This window comes from Zalophus californianus, chromosome 1, assembly GCF_009762305.2.
Source record: "Zalophus californianus isolate mZalCal1 chromosome 1, mZalCal1.pri.v2, whole genome shotgun sequence".
Lineage (NCBI taxonomy): Eukaryota > Metazoa > Chordata > Mammalia > Carnivora > Otariidae > Zalophus > Zalophus californianus.
Window position 1 is genome coordinate 92,528,769 of NC_045595.1, and position 19,430 is coordinate 92,548,198.

General features: G+C 38.5%; 1 protein-coding gene across 5 annotated transcripts in view; it reads left to right on the forward strand.

Moving 5' to 3' along the window:
* PCCB (propionyl-CoA carboxylase subunit beta) overlaps window positions 1-19,430 on the forward strand; it is a 100,092-nt gene that overhangs the window by 66,949 nt on the left and 13,713 nt on the right. For all 5 annotated transcript variants that reach the window (XM_027586162.2, XM_027586164.2, XM_027586163.2 and 2 more), the window contains one exon: window positions 17,207-17,330. In XM_027586162.2, the coding sequence (XP_027441963.2) occupies window positions 17,207-17,330 (124 nt within the window). The remainder of the gene's footprint in view (window positions 1-17,206; window positions 17,331-19,430) is intronic.

Sequence of the window (19,430 nt, forward strand, 5' to 3'; positions counted from 1 at the left end):
TTTTCTATTTTTTTTTTTAAGTCTCCATTTATTTCTGTCTGATCTTTGTCATTTTTTTTCCTTCTATGAATGTTGTGCTTTCTTCCTCTTTTTTTTTTTTTAACTCCTTTATGTGTAAGGTTAGAATGTTTATTTGACATTTTTCTTGTTTCTGAGCTAGGACTGTATCCCTATAAATTTCCCTGTTAGAATTGCTTTTGCTGTGTGTATCCCAAAGATTTTTGGACCATTGTATTTCCAGCTTTCTTAATGTATTTTTTATTTTCTCTCTGTGTGTGGGTTTCTTTTGTTGTTGTTGTTGTTATTGACCCATTGGTTGTTTAGTAGCATGTTGTTTAGCCTCCATGTGTTTGTGGGTTTTTTATTTTCTTTTCCTGGTAATTGATTGCTAGTTTCATACTGTGGTAGTTGGAAAAGATGAATGATATTTCAGTCTTGTTCATTCTCCTTGAGAATGTTCCCTGTGCTCTTGAAAAGAACGTGTATTCTGTTTTTGGGTGGAATGTTCTATATATGTCTGTTCATGTGTGTTTTTTACGGCTACTGTTTGCTCATTGATTTTCTGTCTGGATGATCTATCCAGTGGTATAAGTGAAGTATTAAAGTATTACTGTAATTGTCAATTTCTTGATGTCCATTAATATTTGCTGTATGTATTTAGGTGCTCTGCTCTTGGGTGCATAGATATTTAAAATGTTATATTTTCTTGTTGGATTGGTCCTCTTACCATTATGTAATGGCCTTTTTTGTCCCTTGTTAGTCTTTGTTTTAAAGTCTATTTTATCTAAGTATTGCTACCCTGCCTTTTTTTTTTTTTCCCCTAACAGTTCCATGGAATGATCTTCATCCATCCTTTCATTTTCAGTGTGTCTGTGTCTTTAGGTATGAAATGAGTTTCTTGTAGATGGAATATAGATGGGCCTTGTGTTTTTTTTGTTTGTTTTGTTTTGTTTTTTTTTAATCCTTTCCATCACCCTGTGTCTTTTGATTGGCTCATTTAAACCATTACATTTAAAGAAATTATTGGTAGGTATGTACTTGTTGCCTGTTGTCCATTGTTTTCTGGTTGTTTTTATAGTTCTCTGTTCCTTACTTCTCTCTCTCTCTCTTTTTATTTATTTATTTTTATTTTTTTAAAGATTTTATTTATTTATTTGAGAGAGAGAGAGAGAGAATGAGAGATAGAAAGCACGAGAGGGAAGAGGGTCAGAGGGAGAAGCAGATTCCCTGCTGAGCAGGAAGCCCGATGTGGGACTCGATCCTGGGACTCCAGGATCATGACCTGAGCCGAAGGCAGTCGCTTAACCAACTGAGCAACCCAGGCGCCCTCTCTCTCTCTTTTTATTGTGATTAATGACTTTCTTTAGTGTTATGGTTGGCTTTCTTTCTCTTTATTTTTTTTTGTGTATCACAGGTTTTTTGGTTTGTGGTTACCATGAGGTTCATATTATAACATCCTAAGTATATAGTAGTCTGTATGAAGACATTCTAAAAGAGCTTCATTTTTACTGTCTCCCTCCATGTTTTATGTATATGATGTTTTATATATTTTTATTTTATGAATTCCCTGAACTAACTTTTTAGATAATAATTGACGTTACTACTTTTGTCTTTTAACCTTCATTATAAATGATTGCCTTACTACTTTTACTGTGTGTTTGCTTTTACTCATGAAATTTTTTACTTTTGTAAATTTCTTCTAATTTTGGCCTTCTCTTTTCCACTTGAAGTCCCTTTAACATTTCTTGTCAGGCTGCTTTTGTTTGGGAAACTCTTTCTCTCTCCTTCAATTCTGGGTGATAATCTTGCCTGGTACAGTATTCTTAGTTGTAGGGTTTTTCCTTTTAGCACTTTGAATATATCATGACACTCCCTTCAGGCCTGCAAAGTTTCTACTGAAAAACCCACTGATAACCTTATGGAGTTTGCCTTTTATGTTACTAGTTGCTTCTCTCTTGCTGCTTTTAAGATTCTCTCTTTATTTTTAATCTTTGGCATTTTAATTATTATGTGTTGTCATGCACACCTCCTTGGGATTATCTTGTTTGAAACTCTCTGTGCTTCCTGAATCTGGATGTCTGTTTCCTTCCCCAGATTAGGGAAGTTTTCAGCTATTATTTCTTCAAATAAGTTTTCTGCCCCTCCCTTTCTTCTCCTTCTGGGATCCCTATAATCTGAATATTCGCTTGATGTTTTCCAAGAGATCCCTTTAACTGCCCTCATTTAAAAAAATACTTTTTGGTGTTCATCTTGAGTGCTTTCCAGTACCCTGTCTTCCACTTCACTGATCCATTCTTCTGCATCCTCTGATCTGCTATTGATTCCCTCTAGTGTGTTTTCATTTCAGTTTTTATATTCTTCAACTCTGCTTGGTTCTTTTTAAAATCTTCTCTTTGTTGAAGTTCTCAAGTTCAACTACTCTTCTCTCCAGTCTGGTGAGCATCTTTATAACCATTATTTTGAATTCTTTATCAGGTTGACTGGTTATCTGCATTTCATTTACCTCTTTTTCTGAGGTTTGGTGGTGTTTTTTCATTTGGGACATTCCTCTCTCTCCTCATTATGCTTGACTTTTTGTGTTTGTTTCTGTGAATTCTGTGTAACAGCCCCTTCTACACTTGAAGGAATAGTCTTGTATATGGTCATTCCATGTATAGACTGTGTGTACCTGTTCCTTTGGCTGACTTTCTGGAGATGTGGCTGGCATTGGCTGGGGGTCCCGGGTCACTGTGCTGGGGCTGCCCTGGTGGGATGGCTGGAGCTGAAGTGGATGTGGGCCAGGGTGGTCCTGGTGTTCTCTACCCAGAGGGTTCCCTGGCAGGACAGCTGAAGTTGAAGTGGGTATGAGCTGGGATATCCTGGGGTGTTCAGTGCAGGAATGCATCCTGGTAGGGCACCTGCAGATGAGGTGAGGTATTGGCTGGAGTTCCTGGAGTACTCAGCATTGGAGGTGCCCAAGCAAGTAATCTGCAGCCAACATGTTGAGGGCTTGGGAGTGTTCTGCAGTACTTTATACCTTTGTCACCTTGGCGAGATGGCTGGAGCTGTAGTGATTGCTGACCTGGGGTGTTTTGGTGTGTGCTGTGCTGGGGCTGTCTTGATGGGACAGATCATGCTGCCACTAGGACTCGTGGATCCTGCTTTTGCCCATGCTGTCAAGGTGGAGGGGAAATATAAACTGTGGTGCTCGCCTACCCCTCTGTCCCAGAGAGAGTTCCAGCAGTTTCCCCACTTTTTGCTAGAGTTCTAGAGCTGGATCTTTTATATTCCAGTTTTCCTTTTAAACTGTGGCTGTTTTTCTGCCAGGACATCCAGGGCTCACTGAGCCAGTAGGCCAGCTATGGTGCCCAGACCTTGGTCTGATTTGTGCTATCAGAGTGGAAGGGAACTTCAGTTGTGGCACTTGCCAGCCCTTTTTGATCTGGAGAGTTCCAGGAGCTCCTATGCCATTTGGCAGGGTTCTGGGGCTGGTTTCTTCATATTCTAGTTGCCCTTTTAGACTATTAGCTTTTTTTCTGTGCCCCAGGGCAGACAGATCTGCTCAGGATCCCTCCACATTTCCCTCCCCACTGCAGTTCACATCATTTGGGGGGTGGAGGTTCCCTTTATTCCCGTCTCTGTCTTGCCTTATCTCTGTAATCTATCTTTTTCTTGTGCAGAAGGTGTTCAGTTAGCCCTCAGTTCTTCAAGAGGAATTGCTGTAGAAGGGGTGTAGATTTGTGTGTTTATGGGAGACTTGTGTTCAGGGTCTTCCTGCATTGCCATTTTGGACTGGAACTTGTTTTATGTTTTCCTGATAGGTTACCTAGTAGTTTATCTATTCTGTTAATCTATTTCAGAGAATAACTTTTTCATTTTAATTTTTCTGTTTCTTTTTTAAGGCTTTATTATCTGCTTTTATATTCTGCTTTCTTTCAGTTTATCTCCTACCCCCCCAAACTTTTGAGCTAGTAGTTTAATACATATATTTTGTTTTTTTTTCATTTGTGATATTGTAATTAAGTCCATTGTAGAGAACACAAATAGTCACATCTAATTGCAAGGGAGGCTGGGAAAATGTGGCCATTTGCCCATCATTTCTGTTACAGTGGTAGAAATGGAAGTTGGATTTTAGATCAATACTTAGCAGACTCTGCTACACTCTTAATGCTTTAAAAATCAAGCAAGTAACATGTACATAGGAAAACCTTAATTACAGAAACATGTAAAATGAAATGCACATCTTTTCCTTCCTTAATTAATTTAATTAAATTAATTAAAATTAAATCTTCATATCAGTCTTCTTTCCCAGAGGTAAGCAGTATTAAGTTTTGTGTCTGTTTTTCCAAAAAAATTTATTACATGCCAAATGATATATCCATATATTTACTTCTAATTCAAAAAACATTGTATTATACACTTTCACACTTTGCTCTTTTTCACTTTCTTTCTCTATCATACAGATTTACCTCATTTATTGTAATGACTATATAGTATTCCATTTTATGGATGGAACATTGCCCTGCTGTTGGACATTTAGGTCCTCTAGGTTTTGCTCTTACAAGCAGTACTGCAATAAACATCTGTGTGTATATTAGTATATTTTTATGAGTATATTCATTAGATTGGAACCCAGCAATGGAATTTGGTCCGTATTAATATTTAAAATTTTAAAAAAGAGAGCTTTCTGGATAGTCAAGCTTAGTGGTGGTCTCCTAAGTCCAGAACTCTTACATATGCTTCAAGAACTGTATAGGTTAATAAGAACAACAATTAAAACTATCATATTCATGGCTTTAATATAGCCCAGAGACAGGAAACTACAAACTTCAATTAACAATAAGAACAACTCCAATTTCTAATTGGTCTGTTTCTTGAGTTCCCACTACAAGTCTCTGTGGAGAGTTGGAGTGTTGAGAAACTGCACAGAAGAAAGAGAAGGGAATTTAGGTAAAATTACTCTAAGGAAGAGGAAGTTCACTATAAGAGTGAAAATACTGTAAAAGAGTCCTGTTAGGTCAGCAATGACTTCAGGGGAGGAACTTAAACATGCACACAGGAATAAAGAAGGCAGTCATGGAAGGGCATTGCTTCTGGGGAAGACCTATTAGAAGGAAAGGAAAGGCATTTTTGGAAATTGTGAAGTGAAGGAAAAATGAAGCAAGGTAGATGTATGTCTACAAGATAAAAACCACAAATATTGAAGGAGCTATTACCCCTTTCATTACCCCTCCCTAAAATCAAGATGTGTATTAACTAAATGGCATTTTGCTGTACTGACAGACAAGGGGGCTCTTGAACTGGGAGTCATGTTTGCCATCCCACTGCCAACTCTGTGAACAAAATGCACAGATACAAGTAGTTTATATAAAGCTTTTTAAAATAAAAAATGAGAATAAAAAACTTTAATTGAGAAAACACCCTTTGCTATAAAGTCAATCATGAAGTACATGATTATACTGCAGTCTGAGTTCAGTAGCTTCAAGTAAATATTTGAGATTTTGAAAATCATAAACTTAGAAACTCATGAAAAAATTGACATGAAATAGAAGTAAGAGCTGATTGAATTAAAATGGGGGGGGGACCCAAAATTGTTTATCAGACATGAAGACAGAATTAGAAAGTGTTTTAGGGAGAATTCACTTGAATGAAATTTAATAAGGAACACTGAAGAAGAGTGGAAAAACCAAGAAATTGAAGATAAAAAGGTAAAGTGATTTAAGTAGATGATAAGCAAAGAGTGAACATAGATGTAATTGGAATGTCTGAGGAAGAAAAATCAAGACCTGAATTAATGTTTAAAACTGTGTTCTAAGAAAACACATTTAAATAAGACCTAGAGCTACCTAATGAAAAAGCCCACTGAGCACCTGGAAAAATTAAGCTGGAGTGATCAAACTTGAGTAAATATCCAAGAGTGATTATTAGATTTTTAAAGTAAAAAATCTTCAGGACTTGGAGGCAAAAATTTCCTATACCTTAAAAAGATGAGAGACTGAGTAGCATTGGACTTCTTAAAAGCAAAACATAAAACAAGGCAACAATGGAAAAGCACTTTCAGGAGACTGGAGGAGAGATTATGAGACTAAAGATTTTATATCTGGCCAACCTGATGTTCATACATTAAGACTAGAGAAAACCAGTTTTAACTATTTAAGAACTGAGGGAATACTGTGTTCCCGAGCTTTTCTTGAGAAATCTTCTAGCAGATGAGTTTCATCCAAGTAAGAGGTTTTCAAGGAGAAATTTTGATGTAAGAATTGATGGTGCTTATTTAATTATAATTCTAAGACTAAAGCAGGGCTGGAAATGAGGATGGAGGACAATGTATAAATGATATGTTTTAGTTGCAGAAAAAACGCAACTGAAAAAATGGGAGAAGGAAGAAGAAAGAGTATAGCAGCATAAGTTCACTGATTGTTGAGTCAACAGATACTATTACAAATAGGCAACCCAGTTAATAAAACAGGAAATAATAAACAGATGAAGGCTTATTAAATAGGTATGATTGCAAAAGTACCCACTAGATCAAAAATATGAATCCGCAAATAACAGTATAAACACACAAACAGCAAATACAACATGATTCATAGAGAGTAATTATAAAGAGTAAAAACCAAATGTCTTTTATGTGAATAAATATGAATGGATTAGCTTATTAAACTCACTTACCTCCTTTATTAAAAGAAAAAGAGGTTTAATTTGTCTCATAAAGCAAGACCAATTATATGTGGTATATAGGAGACACTTAAAATGATTCAGAAAAGTTAAAAATAAGGGATGGGCAAGAGGTATACCAGAGACAGAAACAACATAGCTGTGTTTGTGATCCTAATATTGGGTGACATAAAATTGAAGTTTTAATTATGGCAAGGAAAGACATTTTCACATGGTAAAAGCCACAATTCATACTGGTGATTAAAAAAAAAAATCTGTCACAAATGATAAAACCATGTATAAAAGCAGAAACTATGGGAAATCCAAGGAGCCACAGGTAGAAACAAATATTTGACTTAAACACATAATTAATACAAGGCAGGTCAAATGGATGAAAAAATAAAGATATACGAGATCTCAGTCACACTAATAGGTGGATCTTCGGGATCTATTTCAGACTTTACAGCCTTGTAATAGGCATTAAATTACCACTTCCAGTATGCATGGAACATTCACAAAAGTTGATTACATATTAGGCCAGAAAGAGAGCATTGTTAAATTCCATAAAGTGAAAATATCACAAACACTGATCAAAACTATAAATTTATAGCAACAGAAACTAAAGCATGGTTTCACTTGAAAATCTATTCTTGATTGAAATGAGAAAATATGGTTATTGAAGTGGGCAAGATGGCAGACGAGTAGGAGACCTAAATTTCGTCTGGTCCCAGGAATTCAGCTAGATAGGTATCAAACCATTCTGAATACCTACAGACTCAACAGGAGATTGAAGAAAAGAATAGCAACTCTATGAACAGAAAAGTCACCACTTTCTGGAAGGTAGGATGTGCAGAGAAGTGAATCCGAGGTGATATTCGGGAAGATAGACCTTGGGGGAAGGGAGCCTCCGCAGCCAGCTACTGGTAAGTGATAGAGCAGTGGAGCACAAAATTGGAACTTTTAGAAGTCCTATTTAGAAGGCAAGATTTCTTTCTTTCTTTTTTTTGATGGCTGCATAATATTCCATTACACACACACACACACACACACACACACACACACACACACACACACCGTATCTTCTTTATCCATTCATCTGTCGATGGATATCTTGGCTCTTTCCATAGTTTGGCTATTGTGGACATTGCTTCTATAAACACTGGGGTGCATATGCCCCTTTGGATCCCTACATTTGTATTTTTGGGGTAAATACCCAGTAGTGCAATTGCTGGGTCATAGGATAGCTCTATTTTCAACTTTTTGAGGAACCTCCATACTGTTTTAGAGTGGCTGCACCAGCTTGCATTCCCACCCACAGTGTAGGAGGGTTCCCCTTTCTCCACATCCTCGTCAACATCTGTCATTTCCTGACTTGTTAATTTTAGCCATTCTGACTGGTGTAAGGTGGTATCACATTGAGGTTTTGATTTGGATTTCCCTGATGCCGAGCGATGTTGAGCACTCTTCCATGTGTCTGTTGGCCATTTGGATGTCTTTGGAAAAATGTCTGTTCATGTCTTCTGCCCATTTCTTGATTGGATTCTTTGTTCTTTGGGTGTTGAGTTTGATAAGTTCTTTATAGATTTTGGATACTGGCTCTATATCTGATATGTCATTTGCAAATATCTTCTCCCATTCTGTTGGTGGTCTTTTGGTTTTGTGAACTGTTTCCTTTGCTGTGCAAAAGCTTTTTATCTTGATGAAGTCCCAAGAGTTCATTTTTGCCCTTGCTTCCCTTGCCTTTGATGATGTTTCTAGGAAGAAGTTGCTGCGGCTGAGGTTGAAGAGGTTGCTACCTGTGTTCTCCTTTAGGATGTTGATGGACTCCTGTCTCACGTTTAGGTCTTTCAACCATCTGGAGTCTATTTTTGTGTGTGGTGTAAGGAAATGGTCCAGTTTCATTCTTCTGCATGTGGCTGTCCAATTTTCCCAACACCATTTGTTGAAGAGCCTGTCTTTTTTCCATTGGACGTTCTTTCCTGCTTTGTCAAAGATGAGTTGACCATAGAGTTGAGAATCCATTTCTGGGCTCTCTATTCTGTTCCACTGATCTATGTGTCTGTTTTTGTGCCAGTACCATACTGTTTTGATGATTACAGCTTTGTAATAGACCTTGAAGTCTGGAATTGTGATGCCACTGGCTTTGCTCTTCTTTTTCAACATTCCTTTAGCTATTCAGGGTGTTTTCTGGTTCCATGCAAATTTTAGGATTATTTGTTCCATTTCTTTGAAAAAAGTTGATGGTATTTTGATAGGGATTGCATTAAATGTGTAGATTGCTCTAGGTAGTATTGACATCTTCACAATATTTGTTCTTTCGATCCATGAGCATGGAATGTTTTTCCATTTCTTTGTGTCTTCCTCAACTTTTTTCATGAGTATTCTGTAGTTTTCTGAGTACAGATTCTTTGCCTCTTTGGTTAGGTTTATTCCTAGGTATCTTACAGTTTTGGGTGCAATTGTAAATGGGATCGACTCCTTAATTTCTCTTTGTGCTGTCTGGTTGTTGTATAGAAATGCATCTGATTTCTGTGGATTGATTTTATATCCTGCCACTTTACTGAATTCCTGTATGAGTTCTAGCAGTTTTGGGGTGGAGTCTTTTGGGTTTTGCACATAAAGTATCCTATCGTCTGCAAAGAGTGAGAGTTTGACTTCTTCTTTGCCAGTTCGGATACCTTTTATTTCTTTTTGTTGTCTGATTGCTGAGGCTAGGAATTCTAGTACTGTGTTGAATAGCAGTGGTGATAGTGGACATCCCTGCCACGTTCCTGACCTTAGGGGGAAAGCTCTCAGTTTTTCCCCATTGAGATGATATTTGCTGTGGGTTTTACATAGATGACTTTTATGATATTGAGGTATGTACCCTCTCTCCCTACACTCTGAAGAGTTTTTTTTTTTAAAGATTTTATTTATTTGAGAGAGAAAGAATGAGACAGAGCACGAGAAGGGAGAGGGTCAGAGGGAGAAGCAGACTCCCCGCCGAGTGGGGAGTCTGATGCGGGACTCAATCCCAGGACTCCAGGATCATGACCTGAGCTGAAGGCAGTTGCTTAACCGACAGCCACCCAGGCTCCCATGTACTCTGAAGAGTTTTAATCAAGAAAGGGTTCTGGGGCGCCTGGGTGGCTCAGTTGGTTAGGCGACTGCCTTCGGCTCAGGTCATGATCCTGGAGTCCCGGGATCGAGTCCCGCATCGGGCTCCCTGCTCAGCGGGGAGTCTGCTCCCTCGGGCCCTCCCCCCTCTCATGCTCTCTCTCTATCTCATTCTCTCTCTCAAATAAATAAATAAAAATCTTAAAAAAAAAAAAAAGGGTTCTGTACTTTGTGAAATGCTTTTTCTGCATCTGTTGAGAGGATCATATGGTTCTTTTTCTTTCTTTTATTAATGTGTTGTATCACATTGATTGATTTGCAGATGTTGAACCAGCCTTGCAGCTCAGGAATAAGTCCCACTTGGTCGTGGTGAATAATCCTTTTAGTGTACTGTTGGATCCTATTGGCTAGTATTTTGGTGAGAATTTTTGCATCCGTGTTCATCAGGGATATTGGTCTGTAATTCTCCTTTTTGATGGGGTCTTTGTCTGGTTTTGGGATCAAGGTAATGCTGGCCTTGTAAAATGAGTTTGGAAGTTTCCCTTCCATTTCTATTTTTTGGAACAGTTTCAGAACGATAGGTATTAATTCTTCTTTAAATGTTTGGTAGAATTCCCTTGGGAAGCCATCTGGCCCTGGGCTTTTGTTTGTTGGGAGATTTTTGATGACTGCTTCAATTTCCTTCGTGGGCTTATAGGTCTGTTCAGGTTTTCTATTTCTTCCTGTTTCCGTTTTGGTAGTTTATACATCTCTAGGAATGTGTCCATTTCTTCCAGATTGATATGCTGACATATAGTTGCTTATAATATGTTCTTATAATTGTTTGTATTTCTTTGGTGTTGGTTGTGATCTCTCCTCTTTCATTCATATTTTGTTGATTTGGGTCATTTCTATTTTCTTTTTGATAAGTCTGGCCAGGGGTTTATCAATCTTGTTAATTCTTTCAAAGAACCAGCTCCTATTTTCGTTGATCTGTTCTACTGTTCTTTTGGTTTCTCTTTCATTGATTTCTGCTCTGATCTTTATTATTTCTCTTCTCTTGCTGGGTTTAGGCTTTATTTGCTGTTTTTTCTCTAACTCCTTTAGGTGTAGGGTTAGGTTGTGTATTTGAGACCTTTCTTGTTTCTTGAGAAAGGCTTGTATTGCTATATACTTTCCTGTTAGGATTGCCTTTGCTGCATCCCAAAGATTTTGAACAGCTGTGTTTTCATTTTCATTGGTTTCCATGAATTTTTTTACTTCTTAATTTCCTGGTTGAGCCTTTCATTCTTTAGTAGCATGCTCTTTAGCCTCCATGTATTTGAGTTCTTTCCGACTTTCCTCTTGTGATTGAGTTGTAGTTTCAAAGCATTGTGGTCTGAAAATATGCAGGGAATGATCCCAATCTTTTGGTACCGGTTGAGACCTGATTTGTGACCTAGGATGTGATCTATTCTGGAGAATGTTCCATGGGCACTAGAGAAGAATGTGTATTCCGTTGCTTTGGGATGGAATGTTCTGAATATGTCTGTGAAGTCCATTTGGTCCAGTGTTTCATTTAAAGGCTTTATTTCCTTGTTGATCTTTTGCTTCGATGATCTGTCCATTTCAGTCGGGGGTGTTAAAGTCCCCCACTATTATTGTATCGTTGTCAATGTGTTTCTTTGCTTTTGTTATTAATTGGCTTATATAATTGGCCGCTCCCATGTTAGGGGCATAGATATTTACAATTGTTAGATCTTCTTGTTGGATAGACCTTTTAAGTAGGATATAGTGTCCTTCCTCATCTCTTATTACAGTCTTTGTTTTAAAATCTAATTTGTCTGATCTGAGGATTGCCTCCCCAGCTTTCTTTTATGTCCATTTGCATGATAAATGGTTTTCCACCCCCTCACTTTCAATCTGGAAGTGTCTTTGGGTCTAAAATGAGTCTCTTGCAGGCAGCATATCGAAGGGTCTTGTTTTTTTATCCAATCTGATAGCCTATGTCTTTTGCTTGGGGCATTTAGCCCATTTACATTCAGGGTAACTATTGAAAGATACGAATTTAGTGCCATTGTATTGCCTGTAAGGTGGCTGTTACTGTATATTGTCTCTGTTCCTTTCTGGTCTGTGTTGCTTTTAGGCTCTCTCTTTGCTTACAGGACCCCTTTCAATGTTTCTTGTAGGGCTGGTTTTGTGTTTGCAAATTCTTTTAGTTTTTGTTTGTCCTGGAAGCTTTTTATATCTCCTTCTATTTTCAATGACAGCCTAGCTGGATATAGTATTCTTGGCTGCATATTTTTCTCATTTAGTGCTCTGAATATATCATGCCAGTCCTTTCTGGCCTGCCAGGTCTCTGTGGATAGGTCTGCTGCCAATCTAATGTTTCTACCATTGTACATTACAGACCTCTTGTCCTGAGTTGCTTTCAGGATTTTCTCTTTGTCTCTGAGATTTGTTTTACTATTGGATGTCGGGGTTTTGACCTACTTTTATTGATTTTGAGGGGGGTTCTGTGTGCCTCCTGGAGTTTGATGCCTGTTTCCTTCCCCAAATTAGGGAAGTTCTCTGCTATAATTTGCTCCAATATACCTCCTGCCCCCCTCTTTCTTTCTTCTTCTTCTGGGATCCCAATTATTCTAATGTTTCATCTTATGGTATCACTTATTTCTCGAATTCTGCCCTCGTGATCCAGTAGTTGATTATCTCTTTTTCTCAGCTTTTTTGATCTCTGTTTGGTCTTCTATATCACTAATTGTCTCTTCTACTTCATTTATCCTAGCAGTTAGAGCCTCCATTTTTGATTGCACCTCATTAATAGCCTTTTTGATTTCGACTTGGTTAGATTTTAGTTCTTTTATTTCTCCAGAAAGTGATTTTCTGGTATCTTCCATGCTTTTTTCAAGCCCAGTTAGTATCTTTATAATCGTCATTCTGAACTCTAGTTCCGACATCTTACTAATGTATTGATTAGGTCCCTGGCAGTCAGTCCTGCCTCTTCTTCTTTTTTTTTGAGGTGAGTTTTTCCCTCTTGTCATTTTGTCCAGAGTAGAATAGATGAATGAGAGAACAAAATGCTAACCAGATAACAATGAACCTAGAAAAATATACACTAAACAAATCAGAAGAGATTCAAAATTGGGAGGAAAAGAAAGGGAAAAAGAAAAAAAAAGAATATGATCAAGTATGATCAGGCTGGTGAATAGATCAGTGCCACACACTAGATTTTGGGTGTATTTTGGTCTGTTAGAAGAAACTGCCTTCCTAATATTTTAAAGAATGAAAAACTTATATGTACAAAAATAAGGGTAAATGCAATGAAGGGATAGAATATGACTGTAAGCATGAATATTATAAAAGATTTTATAAAAGGAATTGATAAGATGGTGGTTGAAAATGAAGAGAAATTAAAAAGAAAAAAAAGGGGAGAGAATGATCAGGCAGGAGACTAGAACAAAGCCATACACTAGAGATTTAGGGTATATTTTGAACTGTTAGAAGAAACTGTATCCCAAAATTTTAAAGATTAGGGAACAACTTATAAATATATACCAAAAATAAGGGTAACTACTCTGAAGGGATAGAATATGACTCTAAAAATGAAAAATAAAAAAGATTAAAATAAAAGAGATAAGATGTCGGTTGAAAAAGAGAAAAAGAAAAATTAAAAAAAAATTTTTAAAATTAGCTTTGGGAAAGGTTGAAGAATCATGGGGAAAAAGGCCATGAATTCTATGTGTTGTATTCGCCTAGCGCTGGTGTTGTGCCATTCTCATTGATCGGTAAACTTGGTCTTGGCTGGCTGTTCTTGCTGATCTTCTGGGGGAGAGGCCTGTTGCTGTGGTTCTTAAATGTCTTTGTCGGAGGCGGAATTGCCCGCTAAGTAATCTGCTCAGGTTTGCTCTCCGGTGCTTTTGTTCCCTGCAAGCTTTCCATTCAGCTTTGGAGGACGAGAGTGAAAGTAGTGGCCTCCCAGTCTCCGCCCCGGAGGAGCCAAGAACTTGGGGCCCCACTCCTCAGTGAGCCCCCGGAGAAAAGTGGTCAATCACTCCTGTCTCCCTGGTCTCCGGCCACACTCTGTGCTCACCTGGCCTGTGACCGAGCGTTTCTATCTCTGGCACCCGACCTCGTGTGGAGTCTCCAAACCCAGCAGATCCCTGCAGTGCGCTCCCGTGCTGCTTCTCCCAGGGGAGGAAGGGGAGTCTCCCTGGATCTGCCGCTTGTTGGGTCCCTGCTGGGGGAGCAGTGGCCTGACTGTGCCATGCATCACGGGTTATGGCAACCCCGAGCTGAGAGCCCACTCTTCGGCTCCATCTTTGCAGCCGGCTGTCCCCCTCCGATATCTTGGAGCTCTGCACTCAGGCACCCCCTTTCTGTGACTCCATGCTCACCCGGCCTGTGACCCAGCATTTCTATCTCTGGCACACGATCCTGTGTGGAGTCTTAAAACCCAGCAGATCTCTGCGGTGTGCTCCTGTGGCACCACTCCTAGGGGAGGAAGGGGAGTCTCCCCGGATCTGCCACTTGTTGGGTCCCTGCTTCTACAGTGTGATGACTTTTCTGTTCAGAGAGTTGCTACTATTCTTTTCTTCAATCTCCTGTTGAGTTTGTAGGTGTTCAGAATGGTTTGATACCTATCTAGCTGAATTCCTGGGACCAGATGAAATTTAGGTCTCCTACGCCTCCACCATCTTGCCTCTCAAATAAATCTGAAAAAAAAAAAAAAGACAAAAAAGACTAATATCCTTAATATGTTAAAAAAACTTAAAAATTGTAGAAGTAAAGACCAAAATTTATAGAAAAACAGGCAGAAACCATGGATAGCTCACAAAAATATATATAAAATGGACTTTAAACATATGGAAAGATTTTCCACTTGACTCATTATGTTAGAAATGCAAATTAAAATTACACTGAGTTATCATTTCTCATCTGGCAGATTGGCAAAAAATTAACAACTTGAAAACATTTTCCATTGGTAAGTCTGGCAAAGCAGACTGTCTCATAAATTGCTGGGAAGGGCATATGGTAATTTCTAAGACTAAGTGGGTATTATTTACATGTGAACCCAGCAGTGCACCTTTCAGGTATTTACACTGAAGATATACTTCTCATATTCCAAAATTATAGATGTACAAGATTACTACTGTTGTGTTAAAAAATAATGTAGGCAGCCTGAATTTAATGTAAACACATGGGAGATTAGTTGAGTAAACTTTGGTCCCTCCACACAGTAGAGTCCTAGGCAGGAAGAGTGAGTGTGATCTCTATGAACTGATAGGAAGCGATTCTCAGGATATATTGTTAAGTGAAGAAATCCGAAGTGCTAAAGAGTATTTGTAGTAAGTTACTTTCCTTCTTAGACAGAAGGGGGAATTAAAAAGGTATACATGTATCTACTCATTTCTGTAATATACACGAGAGATAAATCAGAAAATGAAATTAATGACAGGGTGAGTAGAATTAGGGTGGAAGGGAGTGACATTAATCTATGTTAATGTTTACATGTTAAAGAAAATCAAGACTGAGGGAAAACCTTTAAGATGAAATAAAATCAAATGAACCTGTGTTTCAAATGAATAACTTTTGAAGACAGTATTTTGACTATATACCTTTAGTCCAGCGACAAATAGTTGTAAAGCAGTACTGAATTTTAGTTTTTGTTTTGTTTGCAGTTATAGGGGGTTTTCTGAAACCAGTTACTCTGTATTTAAGGATTAAATAAGTTCACTTTGAGGATAACGGGAGTCCAATATCTACTGTAGAAGAAAGGAGTTCTGAATATGGTAAGGGGAAAATTAGAATGAATCCCGTGGTTGAATTGGATTAGAATTAGAGTTATTAATATGAACTCAGTGTTTTCATACTACTTTTAGAAATGGGTGTGTGTGTATCTGTGGATTTCCTAGCTCTGTCCTCTAGGACAGCTTTTTAGAAGCAAGCTTACGTGCGCCTACCCCCCACCTCCCCCAAGGAATCTGAACCCTTTGGAGAAATGGCTGATTCTGGGCTTGGGCCAAGAAAAAGTACAAGATGAACCTGAAAGTAAGGTCATTCCAGAATGTAACATAGTTGCTCAAAGAGGGATGGAAAAACATCAAATGGCACAGGACCCCCCCTTGAATGAGCTCTCACTGGCAAATATGGGGCAATTTAAACATAAAATAATGATGGCAAAGATTACAATCCACATAATAAAACAAGAATTCCTAAATTCATACTTGTGGATGATGTAAATAAATGGGAAAGACAAGAGAGCTCTCTTATAGTATAATGCTAGCTAATAAATGGGGTGAGGGAAATCCCTGTTCGGCAGCTATCATGGCAATAATTGGGTCAGGTAAGAATCATGAATGCTAAGGCTAGTGGGTGAAAGTTTGATGAAAAATAGGATTTTTACATAATTTCTAAGTATTTCCCCACAGTATACTTATTTTACAGGGGAGAAACCTGCATATATCACCACCATTAATGGCCAAATTGACATTATGTGCGCCCCCTCCCCTTTTTTTAAGTAGGCTTCATGCTCGGCGTGGAGCCCAACACCGGGCTTGAATCCATGATCCTGAGTTCAAGACCTGAGATGAGATCAAGAGTCAGACACTAAACTGAGCCACCCAGATGCCCCCATTATGTGCCTTTTGATGTGATTTACTGAGAGGGTCACTTCTGTGATACTCTGCCAAAAATGCTTACCCTGACATTAAATATGAAGAAACATTAAACCCAAATGGAAGGCAAATAACCAAATGACCAGTCTGTGGTCTTCAAAGATGTCTTGATCATGAAGAAAAGGACTGAAGCGGGGGGGAGTTAGAGCAGGTTAAGTGATGTGACTACTAGAAGCAACTGCTGCTCTTGGGTTAGATTCTAGAGCCAGATTTTTGTTGCTATAAAGAGTGTTATTGGAATAACTGGCAATATTTGAACAAGGTTTTATAGTAGCTAGTAGTATTAGTTTCCTGATTTTGACAATCTCACTGCAGTTATATGATAATGTTCTTGTTCTTAGAAGGTACATACTGAGGTACTTAGAAGTGAAGAGGTATCTTGTCTGTAACTTACTCTCAAATAGTTCAGGAGAAAAATTGTGTGCATAGACGTACATATCTACATATGTAGTAGAGAGAGAAAAATATATATGTGTATATATAAATTTACTTATATGTATATAAATAAATAGAGGAGATGTAGGTGGGGATAGAGAAGGAACGGTAAAATGTATGTGGTAAAATGTTAAATGGAGATATACTTTTTTTACTGTTCTGGAAATTTTTATGTAAGTTTGAAATGATTTCAAAATAAGGTTAAAAGAGTAAAATGATGCCAAATTCAAATAGAACCTTTAAAAAGGGTGCACTGGTTTCTCCTCCCCAGGAGGGAGGAGGCACTGCTATGCCTGCATCCTTGCAGACCATGTGGTGGGTGGGGGCTCTCCAGCTCTGTCATTCTGTAATGTAGCTGTATCTGGTTCTTTATCATTTTGAGCTCAGGTGTAAATTTATCCCTGCAGGTTATTGATGAGCGAGAATTTTTTGAGATCATGCCCAATTATGCCAAGAACATCGTTGTTGGTTTTGCAAGAATGAATGGGAGGACCGTTGGAATTGTTGGCAACCAACCTAAGGTGGCCTCAGGTAGGCAGGAGAGGCTCTCACCAACCTCGGGTGGCGGCTGGGGGCCGGGGCTGCCTGGGCTCACAGTGTCAGCCTTCTGCCTTTTCCTCAGAGGAGCCCTCCATGGCCAGAGAAGAAACTCCAATAGATGTTGTTATAAAAGCTCTTTTCTCTTCTAATGTTCATATCTCAAAATGCTTCTTTTATACTTTAATTTTTTTAAGGTTTATAGATAACTTTCTTTTTTCGAGTTCAGAAGGTCTTTACTTTTTCAGAGGTCTGCTTTCTGTCTCCCGCTGGTTAGATTTATGTCTCACCCACTAAACTATAAGCTCCATGAGGGCAGGGTGTCCTAGCCATCATTTTATCTCCAGTGTCTTCAGGGGTGTCCGGGACACAGTTGGTGGGTGATGAGTTAACAGCATCTTCCCGTGTCTGTGCCCCACAGTCTTCTGGGGAGATGGCCAGAGCTGAGCTACGGCCAGCCAGGTCATGGGGACTCATCCATGGCTGTGCTCTGGGTACAGTTGGAAGTGTGGCATGGGGACTGTAGACACTGCTTTTCTCCTATTTTCCTTCTTAGGTTTGTTTTGAATCCCTGTGTAGGAGAAATACGCCCTCCCTTATTGGCCCAGCTTCATCTTTTGTTTCTGTCATGGCAGTTTTACCTTGTCTTTAGAAAAAAGTTTTTTTTTTTTTTTTTTGGCAATATTTTTTATCACGGTAAAAACATATATATGTGTGTGTGTATAAATAACATGAAGTTTGCCTTTTTAACCATTTTTAAGGGTATAATGTAGTGGCATTAACTACATTCACACTGTTTGCAGCCATTACCACTATCTTCCAGAAATTTTTCAAGTAGAAAAAGACTCCCTTTCCACCTTACCCACACACCTTGATAATACCTTTTCCTCAGAGGAGCCCTCCATCGCCAGAGAAGAAGCTCCGATAGATGTTGTTGTAAATCTCCTCCCTGTGAATTTACCTATTCTAGGTATCCCGTGTAAGTGGGATCATGTAGTTGTCTTCTTGAGTCTAATTTATTTTACTTAGCATAATGTTTTCAAGGTTCATCAATGTGGTAGCATGTATCAGAACTTTAACTTTTCACAGCTAAGTAATATTCCATTGTACGTGTATACCACATTCATCTGTGATGGACACATGGTTTGTTTCCAGCTTTTGGCTGTTGTGACTAATGCCGCAATAAACATCGGTATGCAAGTATCTATCTGAATCCCCGTTTTCAGTTCTTTTGGGTATACACCTAGGAGTGGAATTATTGAGTCATATGGTAATTTTATGTTTGCTTTGAGGAAACACCATACTGTTTTCCACAGTGGCTGCGCTGTTTTACATTTTCACTGCACGGGGTTCCAGTTACGTCTCACTGTCTCCAGCACTTGTTAATTTCTGCTATGTTTTGATAAACAGCTCTCCTAATGGGTAATTTTCATTTAAATTTCCCTAATGATTAGTGATGTTGAGCATCTTTTCATGTGCTTATTGGCCATTTGTAGATCTTCTTTGGAGAAATATCTATTAGATTCCTTTGTGCATTTTTAATTTTTTTTATTTGACAGAGAGAGAGAGAATGAGAGAGAGCGAGCCCAAGCAGGGGGAGTGACCGAGGGAGAGGGAGAAGCAGGCTCCCTGCTGAGCAAGGAGCCTGACGGGCTTGATCCCAGGACCCTGGGATCATGACCTGAGCCGAAGGCAGCTGCCTAACCGACTGAGCCACCCAGGCGCCCCTCCTTTGTGCATTTTTAATTATTTGTTTCTTGTTGAATTGTTGGAGTGCTTTATATTTTGGATATTAAAGCCTTATCAGCTATATGATTTGCAAATATTTCCTCCCATTCTGTAGGTTGTCTTTTCACTTTCTTGATAATGTCATTTGGTGTACAAAAATTTTAAAATTTTATGAAGTCCAATATATCTTTGTTGTTGTTTGTGCTTGTCAGGGTACCTGTTGATAAGTCCAGTCTCATGAAGCTTTCTCCCTATGTTTTCTTTTAGGAATTTTATGCTTTTAGCTTTTACATTTTGGTTTGATCAATTTTGAGTAAATTTTTACATATGATGTGAGTTAAGGATCCAACTTTATTCTTTTGCATG